This window comes from Myodes glareolus, chromosome 4 (assembly GCF_982192425.1).
Source record: "Myodes glareolus chromosome 4, mMyoGla1.1, whole genome shotgun sequence".
Taxonomy (NCBI): domain Eukaryota; kingdom Metazoa; phylum Chordata; class Mammalia; order Rodentia; family Cricetidae; genus Myodes; species Myodes glareolus.
The window spans coordinates 71,313,013-71,326,249 of record NC_142029.1 but is presented as its reverse complement, the minus strand read 5'-3'; the positions used below and the strand labels follow the sequence as shown (position 1 = coordinate 71,326,249).

The 13,237-nt window shown below is 48.7% G+C and overlaps 1 protein-coding gene across 3 annotated transcripts in view; it reads left to right on the top strand.

Annotated features, from left to right (window-relative positions):
• Positions 1 to 13,237, top strand: part of Grik4 (glutamate ionotropic receptor kainate type subunit 4) — a 424,337-nt gene that overhangs the window by 324,391 nt on the left and 86,709 nt on the right. For all 3 annotated transcript variants that reach the window (XM_087905544.1, XM_087905543.1, XM_048417251.3), the window contains exons 10-11: positions 1,863 to 2,015; positions 2,763 to 2,867. In XM_087905544.1, the coding sequence (XP_087761670.1) occupies positions 1,863 to 2,015; positions 2,763 to 2,867 (258 nt within the window). The remainder of the gene's footprint in view (positions 1 to 1,862; positions 2,016 to 2,762; positions 2,868 to 13,237) is intronic.

The following is a 13,237-nucleotide window of genomic DNA, read 5'->3' as shown; positions in this document are numbered from 1 at the left end:
CTCATCAGGCAGATGTCAGTCAAGACTTAATTCAAACCAAGATACGGCTTGAAGGCTGGAGAGCGGGCCTAGCGGTGAAGAGCACTGGTTGCTCTTTCTAGAGGACTGAGATGAGAGTCCCAGCACCCACATGGTGGCCCATAACTATCGGTACTTCCTGTTCCAAGGGTTCTGAGCACTCTTCTGACTTTCTTGGGCACTGTACACACAGGGCACACAGACATGCATGCAGCCAAAATACCCATCCACATAAAATAAAATCTTTTTAAAAATTTAAGAGGAGACATGCCTTTGGGAGCCAACCACAGGGAAGACCTCATGCCGGGTGCCAGTGGCACATGGACACCAATGTCTTTTGCCTTAAGGAAGCTGATTAACAGGAAAGATAAAAACACAGAATGGCTACACTGCCCTCCTCCCTTTGTTTCCATAGTGGTGAGGATCAGAGTCTGGGCCCTGGCAGCCCTAACAAACTAGGTCCTGCCACCCACCCTCAACAGACCAGTTAAGCTTACGAGAAAAGGGAAGAGTAGAGGAAAGATGTACCCTATGTGACTGCACTGGGAAGAGGGACACAAAGCCAAAAACTGCCTTCGAGTCCATGCAGGGGTCCATGTAGGGGTCACAAGCAGCCTTGGTCACAGTGTGTGTGTGTGGTCCACCCACCTTCATTGTCCGGGCTCCAGTCCCTCCCGCATGGCGATAGTCTGACAAGCTGTCAAACTGTGTGAAATCTCTTCCTAGGAGACACGTTCCTCTACTGGCTGGCACCAGGCTTCTTCTTCCAGCGGGAGATTCTTGGGGAAACTCCAATATCTTAGAGGACGTTGTTTCAATGATCTGATCGCCAAAGGGAGAGGCACACATCTGTTTAGGTCTGTCTGTTCCTGCTGGGACAGGCGTACAGTTGAGGCCCACGGTACAGCTGAGCATGGCCCCTGCCTGTTCTGCAGAGTCACTGTCCCCCCACGCCCTCCAGGCATGCTCCTTATTTGCTGTCTCCGAGCCTTTGCTCCTGCGCCCCCATCCTCTCTGACCTGCCTATCTCCTCCTCACTCCCCAGCCCCTGCGTCCGATGCCACATCTACTCAGATCCAATGTTCTTGGTTCCAGTGTGTCTTCTTCCCCGAGATACTTTCTTTGTCACCCGACTAGACAGCTCTCCCTTTAGACCCCCACTGACTATTGTAGCTTCAGATCTTCCCACCTCCTGGTACCCTGCTTGCTGTCTTGCTCCTACCTTTGTACCCACCCATCATCTGCCATGGGAGTGGAATTTTACTAAAATTTAGACTTTAAACTTATCATACATTTCATATATATATATATATATGTATATATATATATATATTTCACATAGAATGGTACAGCTAGGTTGTAGTCCTAGGTACGTGTATTATAAAGGGACAGTTTCATGGGTGACTTTGGGTAGGAAGTAATCTGTACCTGAGCCTGGTAAAGTGACCAAGTTCCTTCCGTCTTCCTGAGATTAGCAGCCTTGCCTACTGTCCTGTGGGCTTACTCCTGGCAGCAATGGAAGTCACTATTTCCTAGAGAGAGAGAGAGAGAGAGAGAGAGAGAGAGGGAAATAATTTGGAGTCCAAAGGTGTGTCTTGCTGCTTCAACCCAGAGAGGTCTTTGTCAGTAGGATGTGGATTGCAAAGCTCCTGAAAGCTGACCTGGACCACTGGCAGACAGCAGACGTGGGTGGGGTCAGAGGAAGGGGTGGGCGAAGGCAGTGAACGTGCCCCCTCCTCCACACGCCTTTGGGTGTGTTCCCTCTTGGTCCTCCATGTCCTCTCTTCCCTCCCCCATTTCTTCCTTTCTCTACTCCCTACACCTGCTCTCTCTGCTGCTCCCAGCTGTCCTCCGCCCTGCTGTTTGACGCTGTTTATGCTGTGGTGACGGCGGTGCAGGAACTGAACCGGAGCCAGGAGATTGGTGTGAAGCCCCTGTCCTGTGGCTCAGCCCAGATCTGGCAGCATGGCACCAGCCTCATGAACTACCTGCGCATGGTGAGGAGCGGCTGAAGGCCTGGTTGTGCCCCGCCTCAGGGATGGGGTGCTTGGTCCAAGGCTTTCCTGGTGGGTTACAGCCCTGGCTAAAACACCTGAACTGAGCGGGTCATGGGTCCCATTTGCTCCCCAGGTCTTACCACTCTTGGCAAGAATCCATGGCCAGCTTATTCCCAAGACAATAGTCCTTAGATTTTAAACTAGAAAGGGGTTCCAAATTCCAGGCTTGCAACCTGGCCCCTGCCCAGTGGTAGCCCCTGCACAACTCTGAGGACCATGCTGCTGGAACCTACGGTCCCTCAGGGGACTCAGCCTGCAGATTTCTAGCTGGTGCTTGTTTTCCCCAGAGTTCTCTCCAGCAGTGTTTTACTCCCATGAAAAAGACATCTCTCATTAGAGAGAGAAGGCATATGTGTGGGGGTCTTAGACTTTTGCAACGAGTCAGGAGTATCCTGACTTCCTGCAGGCTCAGGATCAGCAGATTCCCCAAAGGGAAAAATGCTGGTTACAGTTCCTCCCATGGCTAGGGAACAGGGAGAGCTGAATCTAAGACAGCATGGTCAGCTTGCACAGTTGGCTTGGGGGTTACTCGATATGGGCCCCTCTTCCTCCATTCAGATTCCTTGGCTTCAGAACGGAAAGAACAGGGGTTTCCCACATGGTGAAATAGCGTGTAAGAGGGATGCTTGCTTGGGGCCAGATATGGTGGAGCCTGTTTGGTGCTGTAACTCACTCTCTCTTGGACAGGTAGAATTGGAAGGTCTCACCGGCCACATTGAATTCAACAGCAAAGGCCAGAGGTCCAACTATGCCTTGAAAATATTACAGTTCACCAGGAATGGTTTTCGGCAGGTAAGCCTACCTGTGCTGCCAAGGTGATGGGTGCCTCCTCTTTGTCCTTTTTCCCCATCCCTAGTTCCAGTGGCCTCCAGCTGTCAAGTGTCACCCCAGACAGCATGCCCTGTGAAGGGAGGAGACAAGGGGTGTCACTTAGAAAGGAATTCCAGTTCCTTTCCACTATTGGATTATTCTTTTTTCTGGGGGCAATGGAAAGCATCAGGGATTTCTCCCAACCCCGGATTTCCACTGGACTTCAGGGGCACAACTGATGAGGAAAAGGGTGGATCCCATGTGGGCAAGGATGTCTTTGTGTTGGGGTAGATTGCCCCTCCGTCCTGCTTTTCTCCCCTCCTCTGCTCTCCCGTCTGCCGCTGTCTCCATCACCTCAGGGATGCCATGCCCTTCAGAGCACTTTGGTTCTCTGTATGGGTCTTCCTTCTCCATTAAGCCCTCTTGTTCCCTTCTCTCTCGTCCTCTATCAGAGGAAACAGACTTTGACAACCACTTCAAGTGTCTCTCTAAAAGTCTTTATCTCCGCCATCCCCTAATAATCAGCTTCCTTTATTTAGAGGCTTCTCCGAGTCAGGAAAGACTGGAAAGATCAAGTCAGACACTAATTGCAGCAGGAAGCAGGCATATTAAAGATCTAACTGTCATTGTGGTTGGATGCGGGAATGTCCTACTGTAGAGCTCAAATAGCCATGCTCATAGCAAATTAGAAAGAACTGTTGTCTTCACCAAGACCACCACCACCACCATGGTGGCTACTCTCATATGTTGAACACTGACCATAAGCTTTGTGCCATGTTAAGTGTAGCATCTTTTTGTATACAAAGCAGATGGTTTCATTTATCTTATGCTCTAAAAACATAGATACTTTGTGTGAGGTGTATGTGTTCATGTATATGTGCATAGGTGTGCTCATATGTCTACACATATATGTTCACACATGTGAAGGCCAGAAGTTGGTGTTGAATATCTATTTCTAAAGTTCCCTTCTTATATTTTGAAATAGGGTCTCCTATTGAGCCAGGACACACTAGTTCAGCTCAACTAGATGGCCAGCGAGACCTGAGGATGCTCTGTTTGCACCTCCCTTGTGCTAGGATTGCAGCCACACACCACTGCACACTCTTTATGTGAGTGCTGGGCTTCTGAACTCAGGTTCTCATGTCTGTAGGGGAAACATTTTACTGATTCATCCCTCTGTCTAGCTTATAAATAGGTACTTTTTAATCAATGTCCTCACTTGGGAGGTTTATGGCTGATTTGTCCTTGAACTACTAAGTCATGGCAGAATTGGTTTGGAATCTTTGTATGCTCTGCTTAAAGCCCAATCCCTTATCTATTATGATAACTTATGTGTAAAACTCACTTTGGTAATTTTTAAAAGTCCCATTTTAGAGTCTATCCCATGAGAGTCTGGGAAGGGAGGCCCAGGACAGGACCCAGGAACAGATCTGGTCAATAGGTATCCAGGGTGATCCTCATGGAACCCTACAATAGCCCATCACATCTGCCTTTGCCACATCATCCCTGCATCCAAGAGGGACCTCCCTGACCTTTACATGGGTCTCAGAGAGCTAGATCTTTCTAGGTGATCAGTGACTCTTTTGGAGGGTCACTCTTCTTAGGAAAGAACAGAGAGGAAGAAAGGCATCCCAGGAAAAGGGAGGTGGGCTGGGACTGAATGGCAGCAGCACTTCCAGCTCTGGATGGGAGCTGCAAGGGATGGTGGTACTTCCCACATCGTCTCAGACAGGCACAAGGTCAGGTGGGTAGCTGGTACCATGGTGGCGCCTTCGTTCATTTAGCGGGCCTTTCACTGAGCATCTGCTATGTGTCAGACATCACGCGGGGCCTGGGGAACACAGACATGTAGCCCTTACACGGAGAGAGCTCACAGTCTGGTGAGAGTAAGTGATGTCGGGAAAAAAAAATAAAAAGTGGATGAGAGCTGCAATTTAGGACTATTAAGCTCAAATCATGCCCCGTGGCTCATCATCCCCGAATGAGTAGGCTGCCAGGCTCTAGGAAAATTGTCAGGGAGACTTTTCCCTGAGCCCCAATCTTCTTGGGGGATTTGGAGTAGAGAGTCATTCACTCAAGCTGATACCTGTTGAGCGGCTCCTACTGCTGTCTCCCTTCTAGGTATAGGCTTAAGAAGAGAGAGATCTGCTTCTGTGCAGCATATGCTCTAGCAGGGGACAGATGACAGGCAAAAAATACATATGGAGCATTATGCCAGCCGGCTAAGTTCCCTGAGGAAAAATACAACTGGGTAAGGAATATGAGGGGGACGAGCGTAGCGCTGAAGGAGTAGTTAGAGCAAACTGTTCAGGCAGCCCCAGACCTACTCCCGAGAGCCCAGCCCCGCCTTTGCCAGCCTCCACCTGGACCCCAGTCCCTCCCTAGAGTGATCCAAGAAGGAACCCACTTCCTGGGCCTCCTTCATGGCACCTCCTTTCCCCTCTCCACCCTCCAGTTGACAGAGAGCTGATGGGGTTCACTACCTCCCTCCGCCTTCATTTTGCTTCTATCTTAGCTGCCACTCAAACTGGCCTTTGGGAGGAGCTGGGGGAAGGAGGGTGAACACAATCACACCACACTGTATGAATTCCTCAAAGAACTAATAAAATATATTTTTAAAAACTGGCAGAAATCAATATTAAAACTATATGAAGGGAGGGAAGCTGAGGTCAGTGGCTTTTTTTGCTTGATTCCCAGTATCACAGACCAACACAATAGGGCTGCATGGACCTTGGTCCTAAACAAGCATACTGATCAAATAACCATTACGCACAGATAAAAGCAATACATACTTATTAACTTTATTGGTGAAAGCCCCTTTAAGATGTTTTCAGAAATGCATTGAAAAGGTAAATGGACTTGAAATATTGTATCTTTTTAGAGATTGTAAAAAGCAAAGATGGTAACTAGAGCAAGTTCACGTGAGCCTCAGAGATGGAGATAGCATCTATTCTACAATGAAAAATAAGGGAGATGAGTTTAATAAAGATTTTGTGTGTTTGTTTGTTTTTGTGGTTCCAGGGATCAGTCCCATATATAGTAGATACTAGGCAAGCAATCTACCACTCAGCTATAGTCCTGACCTATGAAGGATTTTTTTTTCCTGTTAAAATGTTTATCCGTAATGAACTTTAAAAATACACAGTTTATAATGGACATGGAAAGGAATCAACATCATCAGTCCTGCCCCCAAGGTATCAATTGCAGATGAACCAAGCCAGAACCCAGGAGTCTGCCCTGGGGCTTTCTTCGTAGTCGTGGCCGCGTCTGCATCAACAGCACCCACTAGTGGTGAACAGTAGGCTTCCCAAACGCAGGTGCATCCCGGGACTCCATAGCTATGCAGTTTCGTTCAGTACAGCAGTGTGCTCTAGAAATCTGTTAGCTTAATTAGCACCTACATGGGTTATTAGAATGGTGGGCTCACCACAGGCTACCCTTAAGCAAATACTGTGCTAATAGAATGTTGTGCATTCTAAGAATAGAGTTCTTTTGTTTGTTTGACCTCTGTGTACACTAGCCGTTGTTTTGAGCTAACATCGCATGGAATCTGCCACACAAGTGACCATTAAGTGACCTTCGGCTTCCCTAAGGGACACTCGGTCTTGCCTGGACTTAGAAAGTGGATGGCGAGAATCTTCCTAAAGACCTCAGCTTTTTAACAAGTCTGGCGACTGTCCTGCTGCTGTCTGCTTTAGGTGCTATGAGCACCAACTGGAAGCCATGTGTGACGTGTCGCACGCACAGATGCAGCTTCCCCGCGCCAGTCCCCAGGTCCCATCCCAATCACCGCCCAATCTTTGCCTCTTGACGGGTGTCCTTCCATGCTTATTGCAGGATGAAGAAATGGTTTTTTGGGGGGAATAACTAATTAGACTTCTCTCCTAGGAAGGGAGGAATGTCAGTGCCTCTGCTCTGATATCCTCCCAGTTCCATCCAAGGTGATGTGGGTGCAGGAAGGGAAGTGACAAGAGGCAGAAGACCGATCTCCAGGAATCTTTTGTGTAGCAGACTGCATATAGTGCTTCGCGTGGGTCTGTCCTCATCTTGAGGACAGCCCTCTAGGATACTCCAGCTCATCCAAAAGAAACTGCAGCTCAGTGGGAAAGAGCACTGGCTCTGCTCTGTGAGCATGAGGACCCAAGGACCTGAGGTCAAATCTATAGTACCCCCCCCAAAAAATCTGGGTGTGTCCGTGCAAGACTATAATTCCCAGCACTGGGGGACAGAGGCAAGTAAGGCATTAGAGTTTCCCTGACTGGTCAGTCTGGCTGTAATATGCAAGGGACTTCAGACTCTGTGAGTGACCCTATCTCAAGGCAGTGAAGCAGAGATCCATAGAGAAAGACACTGATGTGTGCATGAAATATGTGCATAGGGGTGCACATAGCTGTATTCACATGCATGCAACACACACACACACGCACGCACGCACGCACAGACGCACAATCCAAATCTTACTGTCTCCAAGAACTTGGGAAGATTTGATTTCATACTCAAGTTTGTTTAACTCCAAAACTCGTGTTCTGGGCTCCTCTTCTAGTTTTCGCTTCCTGCTCTTGGGTACCTGACATTCCCCAGACAGACTTTTGGTCTGTTGCTCTGCTGCCATCTGCCACCATTCGAAATGGCGCTAGGTTCTAACACCCCGCTGGGATGGGTTTTCTTTAGTAATGGCATCTTCTCACTTGGATTCGGTCCTGTTCTTTCTCTTCTGTCTGGGTGAACTACTATTAAGAGCTAGTTTTGATTATTTAGAAAGCTCCACGCAGGGACCCAGTGGGCTATAATTGGTAAAATGTCTGAACAAAATACCACATTTCCTGCCGGTGGCTGATTAAAGGATTTTTTACTATTTTAAAAATAGCCTTTCAGAATTCAGAGTTCGTTTTTTACCATTTAAAAAAATTACTATTTTGATTCTGCACGGGGAGTGTTTGCCATCTTGGTAACTTCCACTACGGTGCATTTGGAGGAGTGTGCCTCCTATGTTGTCCTGTAGGGGGCATTCTCAACCATCTCTCCATTATTTATAGGCATAGGAGTCAATAGCGCTGCCTGAATCCATCCTTGAGTGCCTCAAACCTTACTGTTATTTCTTATTGCCCCTCCCCCCAAAGATATGCTGGGGAGTGTTACAATAGCATTGTCTCCCTTCCTGTCTGGGAACCCCACCCACCTTGAAAGAAGCTAGAAGGAAGGAAAGGACTTCTTTAGAAGACCCATAATTTCTTTCATTTAACTTAGTCTAAAGATCAGAGGCTGTGCGCCTCCCCTGAGCAACGTTGTTAGCGTTATAATAAGATGAGCACACCTTTCATCTGAGGATCGGAAATGGCTTAACAGGTCTAATTAAGCCTTTGGGGTTTGACATCCCTAAGTAAAGATGCAGACCCGCCTTTCCACCATTGCTTTGCTGTGTATCCCAAGCGGAGTGGGCTCTGTTTCCTTTCTGTGTGCAGTGATGATGGTAACCCCTCATATTTGGTCTCACAAGATCCAAAGATGATTGAAAATAGCTCTGCCTGGCACTGGGTTTGACTGGCTATACTTATGTGCAAAGCTGGCTCTCCTGACATCATAATAATAGCTAACATTTATTGTCGCCTACATGATGTACTGTGCTGGGTGGTGTACATATATATTTAAATTTTTACATCCTTTTATCAGCCTGGCATGAAAGCTGTTCTCTCATCCTGTAGGAGGAAACACTAAGGCAGAGAGATAAAGAAATGTGTCCTTCGCCTCAGTGGGAAGTGGCAGGCTGGAGAGCCCAGTTCGGGCCGACCTTCCTCAAAATGCCATTTTTATCCATTATGCCATTTTCACTGGGAACGTGGGACAGAGAACACCCTTCACCTTCTTAGTTAGTCTTCTAATCCAGTGCAAGAGCAGTTTGCGCTGGGATAGGAAGGAGATACCTGCAGCCTTTAGGTGAGCCCATCCCGGCCTGGAGAATTAGCCAGAGATACATACAGTTCAGATTCCTCTAGGTACTGGGTACTCTGCCTCCTAACTCTGCCCTATGGAACATTCCGGAATAGTCTGCCTTCTCTCCCTTGCCAGCTCTTTGGATATGGAAAAGCAGATTGCTTTTACTTCACTTGTTCATTTTTCCATTCCCGAATTAGCCTAAAATTTTCTTTTAAGATCTACTCTTTGTCATAGGCCGGGGATGCAGGATAAAAGAGCCACGCTCCATTTAAGAGCTGGTGATCTTAGGGGGGTGAAATTGCAGCCCGCAATTGCCTTAGAGTACTCTGATTACACACCACTTATTTTACCCTTCGCTGAGCAGTGGGCTGTACCTGTTCCCCGCAGAATATGGCTTACCACTCTCACCAACAAGGCACTGGGGGCTGTCAGCTCTCTACAAACGCACAAGACTACAGACAGGATGCATTGAGACCATGGGGACTATCTGTCACCTCCCACTGACTGAATCCTGAGTTCTCATTTACATTAGCCTACTTACTGGAATTTATTTTTCAATGTCCCTTTCCTTCTGAACTCTGGGCCTTGGGGTCATTTAGTTACTCTGTTTGCTGTCTTCCTTAGCAATTTGCTCAGCTCTCTGTGTGGACACTTTTCATAGAAGCTAGACCCAAGCTAGCCTTCCCTGAGACAGCTGATCCATTTGGCTCTGTTTCTATAGAAATGGAGAAACCGACAGGGCTGGCCTGGAGAAGGCCAAGAAAGTAGTGCTGTGGGCTGATAGCCTTATTTTCCCAAGCAGAGACAAGCTCAGAATTCAAAGAGCTTGTTTCAGAGATGATGTCAACACTTTTTCTAAACATAGGCAGGAGGATGGATAAGATGGTTTATCCAAGGCACGCTTGCAAGCAGGGTCACTCAGGTTCTTTAGAAGAAAACCCAGAGCCAACTTCCTAAAGATCCTGCAAGTCGCCACTCACTGCCTCAAAGGTCAGGCCCCCTCCATGTCTTCTGTCTAGCTGCCGTCTTTCCTGAGAGCAGCCCATGCAGAGACAGGTCCGTCCCTTTCCTGGGACATTGGGGATTCTCCCTGCTGGTTCTGTAGTACCCATGAGGGGTGCAGAAGCAGTAGAATTCCTTATTACAGCCATCAACAGCAAAGGAGATTAGAAAGTGGTTTTTGTTCCTCTGAGAGGACCTGGTGGGGTTCGCAACCTTCCCCACCTCCTGACCCCATCCATCCCCCACTCCGCTCTCACTGCCAGTATGTGGCAGCTGAGGGACAATTTGGAGGGTGTCCTGGCCTCATAGAGAGGTCCTGTCCAGGTCCGCGCCCTTGTCCCCATCCCCTCTAACTCTGAGGAGCCTCTGTGACAGCGCCAGTCCTTTCTGTCCTCAAGTGAACAGCCGTCGCTCAGCCGGCTTGCCGGTGGGTGAGGCAGCTCTGAGAATCCTGTGATTGTCACTGATACATTTTCAATTTGAGGAAGGAGTTTACCATAAATATGCAGATCCTTTGAAGCTGTCATTGCTGAGACCTGGCTCAGGGCGCTGGAGCCGGGTTTGATTGCTGGAAATCAGCAGCCCTGACTGCCAGCTCCCCAGCAAGGGGGGCAGACCTGGGAGAGCAGGCCAGCTGGGGAGCTCGCAGGGTCTGCCATCCCCCAGAGCCAGCTCTGCTTTTGATGAGAAAACTCAGGCTACAGCTCCTCATAAAGGGGAGGTGGCTTGGGGATGCTTTGAAGGTGACTGAGAAGTCACCCATTTCTTCTTTTTAATGAAGGAGCCAGGAGAGGGGGATTGGCAGGGAGTTTGAAGCAGTCGGCACCACCGTCTCTTAGAGCAGTCTCAGTTCTCTGAGCTGCAGGGCACTTAGGCCAGCTCTCCAGAAGGCAGTGATGTATGAGAGCTTCACTGGGCCTGAAAGCCCTTAGTGACCCCATTTGCATGGAGAGTGACAGGTGTGGTCCTTCCAGTGCGCCATGTGTCCTGTACTTTCCTACTCTACTTTCTGCCGCTGGTAGTCATGGGGGATGTAGGCCTTGGACATGCAGGGTGCCTCGGGATCATGCTAAGTCATTTCTGACTTGGTCCCTCCTACTCCTGTCTCCGACACTGAGCTCAGAAGGCTAGCCCTACCACCACTGCCCTGTCCGTGTTCTCTGTCATGGCATCTTCTCACCACACCATCCGTCTAGGACTGTGGGCTTGGGAGCCTGGCCCAGCCAGCCTAGCAGAGAGTGGATGTGGCAATAGATGAGACTCGGTACTCACAGGGGTATAGAGAGGTGGCTGTGCAGGGGCCACACGAGTGTGCCTTCCAGGTTTCAGGGTGCTGAGTGTCAGCAAGGCCATCAGAGCCCCAGGACGTGGAGGTAGAGTCCTGAGGGCCTTCGAAAGTCAAAAGTCACTTGCTTTCTTTTTCCTTCAAGAGAGATTCCATGTGCCAAACCGCTTCTAGGCAGCAGCATTTCCGTTTTTGATTTGAAAGGTCCCCAGAACCACTGCTTCATCTCTTTTACCCTTTTCGTTCCCCTCCACTCAGTGCAGGTCCCTGTACTGAAAAGGCTCTATAATGCCTTCTCCCAGGAGAGATTCTCCGGTTGTTCCCCGGCCAGCCCCAAGGAGACAAGTTCAAGGAGCAGATGAGCTGGCTTTGAGGGCTGTATCCTAAAAGGCCTGTTATCTTTTGCAGTCTTTCTGGTCCCCCCAACATCTGATTCTTTCCTCCAAAGCATAGGAACTCCTGTTTCTCGGCTATGCTGAAAAATTCAGCGGCTGCAGAGGCTCATTCACACATCAGCCGGCAAACAAATTAAGAGGTCCTTACATTTTTGAACAAGGGGCTGATTTGGGGCAGAGGAGTGGGATTTTCAAGTGTTGCATTTGAAATCTATTTCTTGTCATGTGCCCCATCACGCTTTTGCCTGAGATCAGCCCGGGGAAGTCTGCCAGCTCCTGCCGACACTTCCCGCACCCCTTCAGCCAGCTCATGCAGAGGGGAGCTAGAAGAGGGGGAGCTGCTAATTCAGTGCCATGAAACAGCCTGCAGCAGCCAGCTCCTCAAAATGAAAAGCAAGCCGGAGCCAGAGGCATGGGTACAGGCAGACTATCCAGGAGAAAGAAGCAAGGTGGATTGTGGAGGGTTAGGGGAGTTTACCCGATGGGGCAGGTGCTGTGGCCTAAGAAAAAGAGTCAGCGCTGAGCCCACAATCACAGTTCCTAACGTCCATTTAGGAACAGTTCCACAGTTCCATTTTCCTCAGTGAAATAAGGATCATTATGATTTCTGTTTCTTGGGTACCATAAAATTATTGAGAATAAGATGAACTGTTGTTTACAGCTGTATTTTGAAGGTTCTACTATACTGTGCAATTTTTAATTCTGTTGTCTCACATAGCAATGTCTCTATCCCTATCTGTAGTGATAGTCCCTTTAATCCCCTGAAAATTCTGGCCATGTTCAGGACAGAGAGAAGGACACAACCATGGGAAGGGAAGAGTCAACATGTGGGGTTGTTCCTGCAGGAGCCACCCAACCCCAGAAGAGGGCATATGAATACTGGCCCATGCTAGACAGGCAGCCAACTGGTTCATGCCCACTTCTCTTCTGTCTCTAAGTTTGTAATTTTCTATCTCTGCCTTTGACCCACTCTCCGACCTTCAGCCCTACTTTGTGGTGGCTATGGATGGCTGTTAAGACAAGAGAACCTGAGTTATGGCTACTTCTAGGAGAAGCCATAATATACTGAGGGCCCAGCGCACATAGCCCTGATAAGGCAAGAGCAACAGACACTCCCACATTCAAAATCCCTCCTCTTCCATACGTGCAGCAGCCACAGGTGTAAGCCCTTTCCTGCTCTTAAGACCACACCCAGCTAGGGACAGGTCATTCCCAGTCATGGGCTGAGAGCTCAGAAGTCACAGCGCTGTCCTGATTTCAACATCAGGATGGAGAGTGAGCAGCTTGCTCCAGTCCAGATGCTTTATTGAAAGCATCCATTCAGTTGGCATCTGGGACTCAGAGCTCAGAGTCAAGGTGGAGCCTTCCCAAGACACATCTTACCTGGTAAGCTGAATAAATGAAGCTGGCTTGGCCTGGCTGTCATGTTCTTTGGCTATAATTTTCTTAGATGAAAAGTTTTGAGCATGCTTGAGCTCTCCAGCTGATTTCTCAGCGGTTCGTGTTGAAATATCTCCAGTCTTCTGGGAGGCCGAGAGGGAAGAACAAGGGAGTATTCCTATTTGCTGACTCTGCCATGTCCTTGTCATGTATCAGTATGAGAACGGCCAATGGGGTCATCCCTAAAGTACTTGGAAGAGAGCCTGGAAGGTTTTCAATTATATTAGAAAGGGAAGCCAGGTACGGTGGCTTATACTTACAGTTGTAACACTTGGGAAGTAAGCCTGGAGGACCAC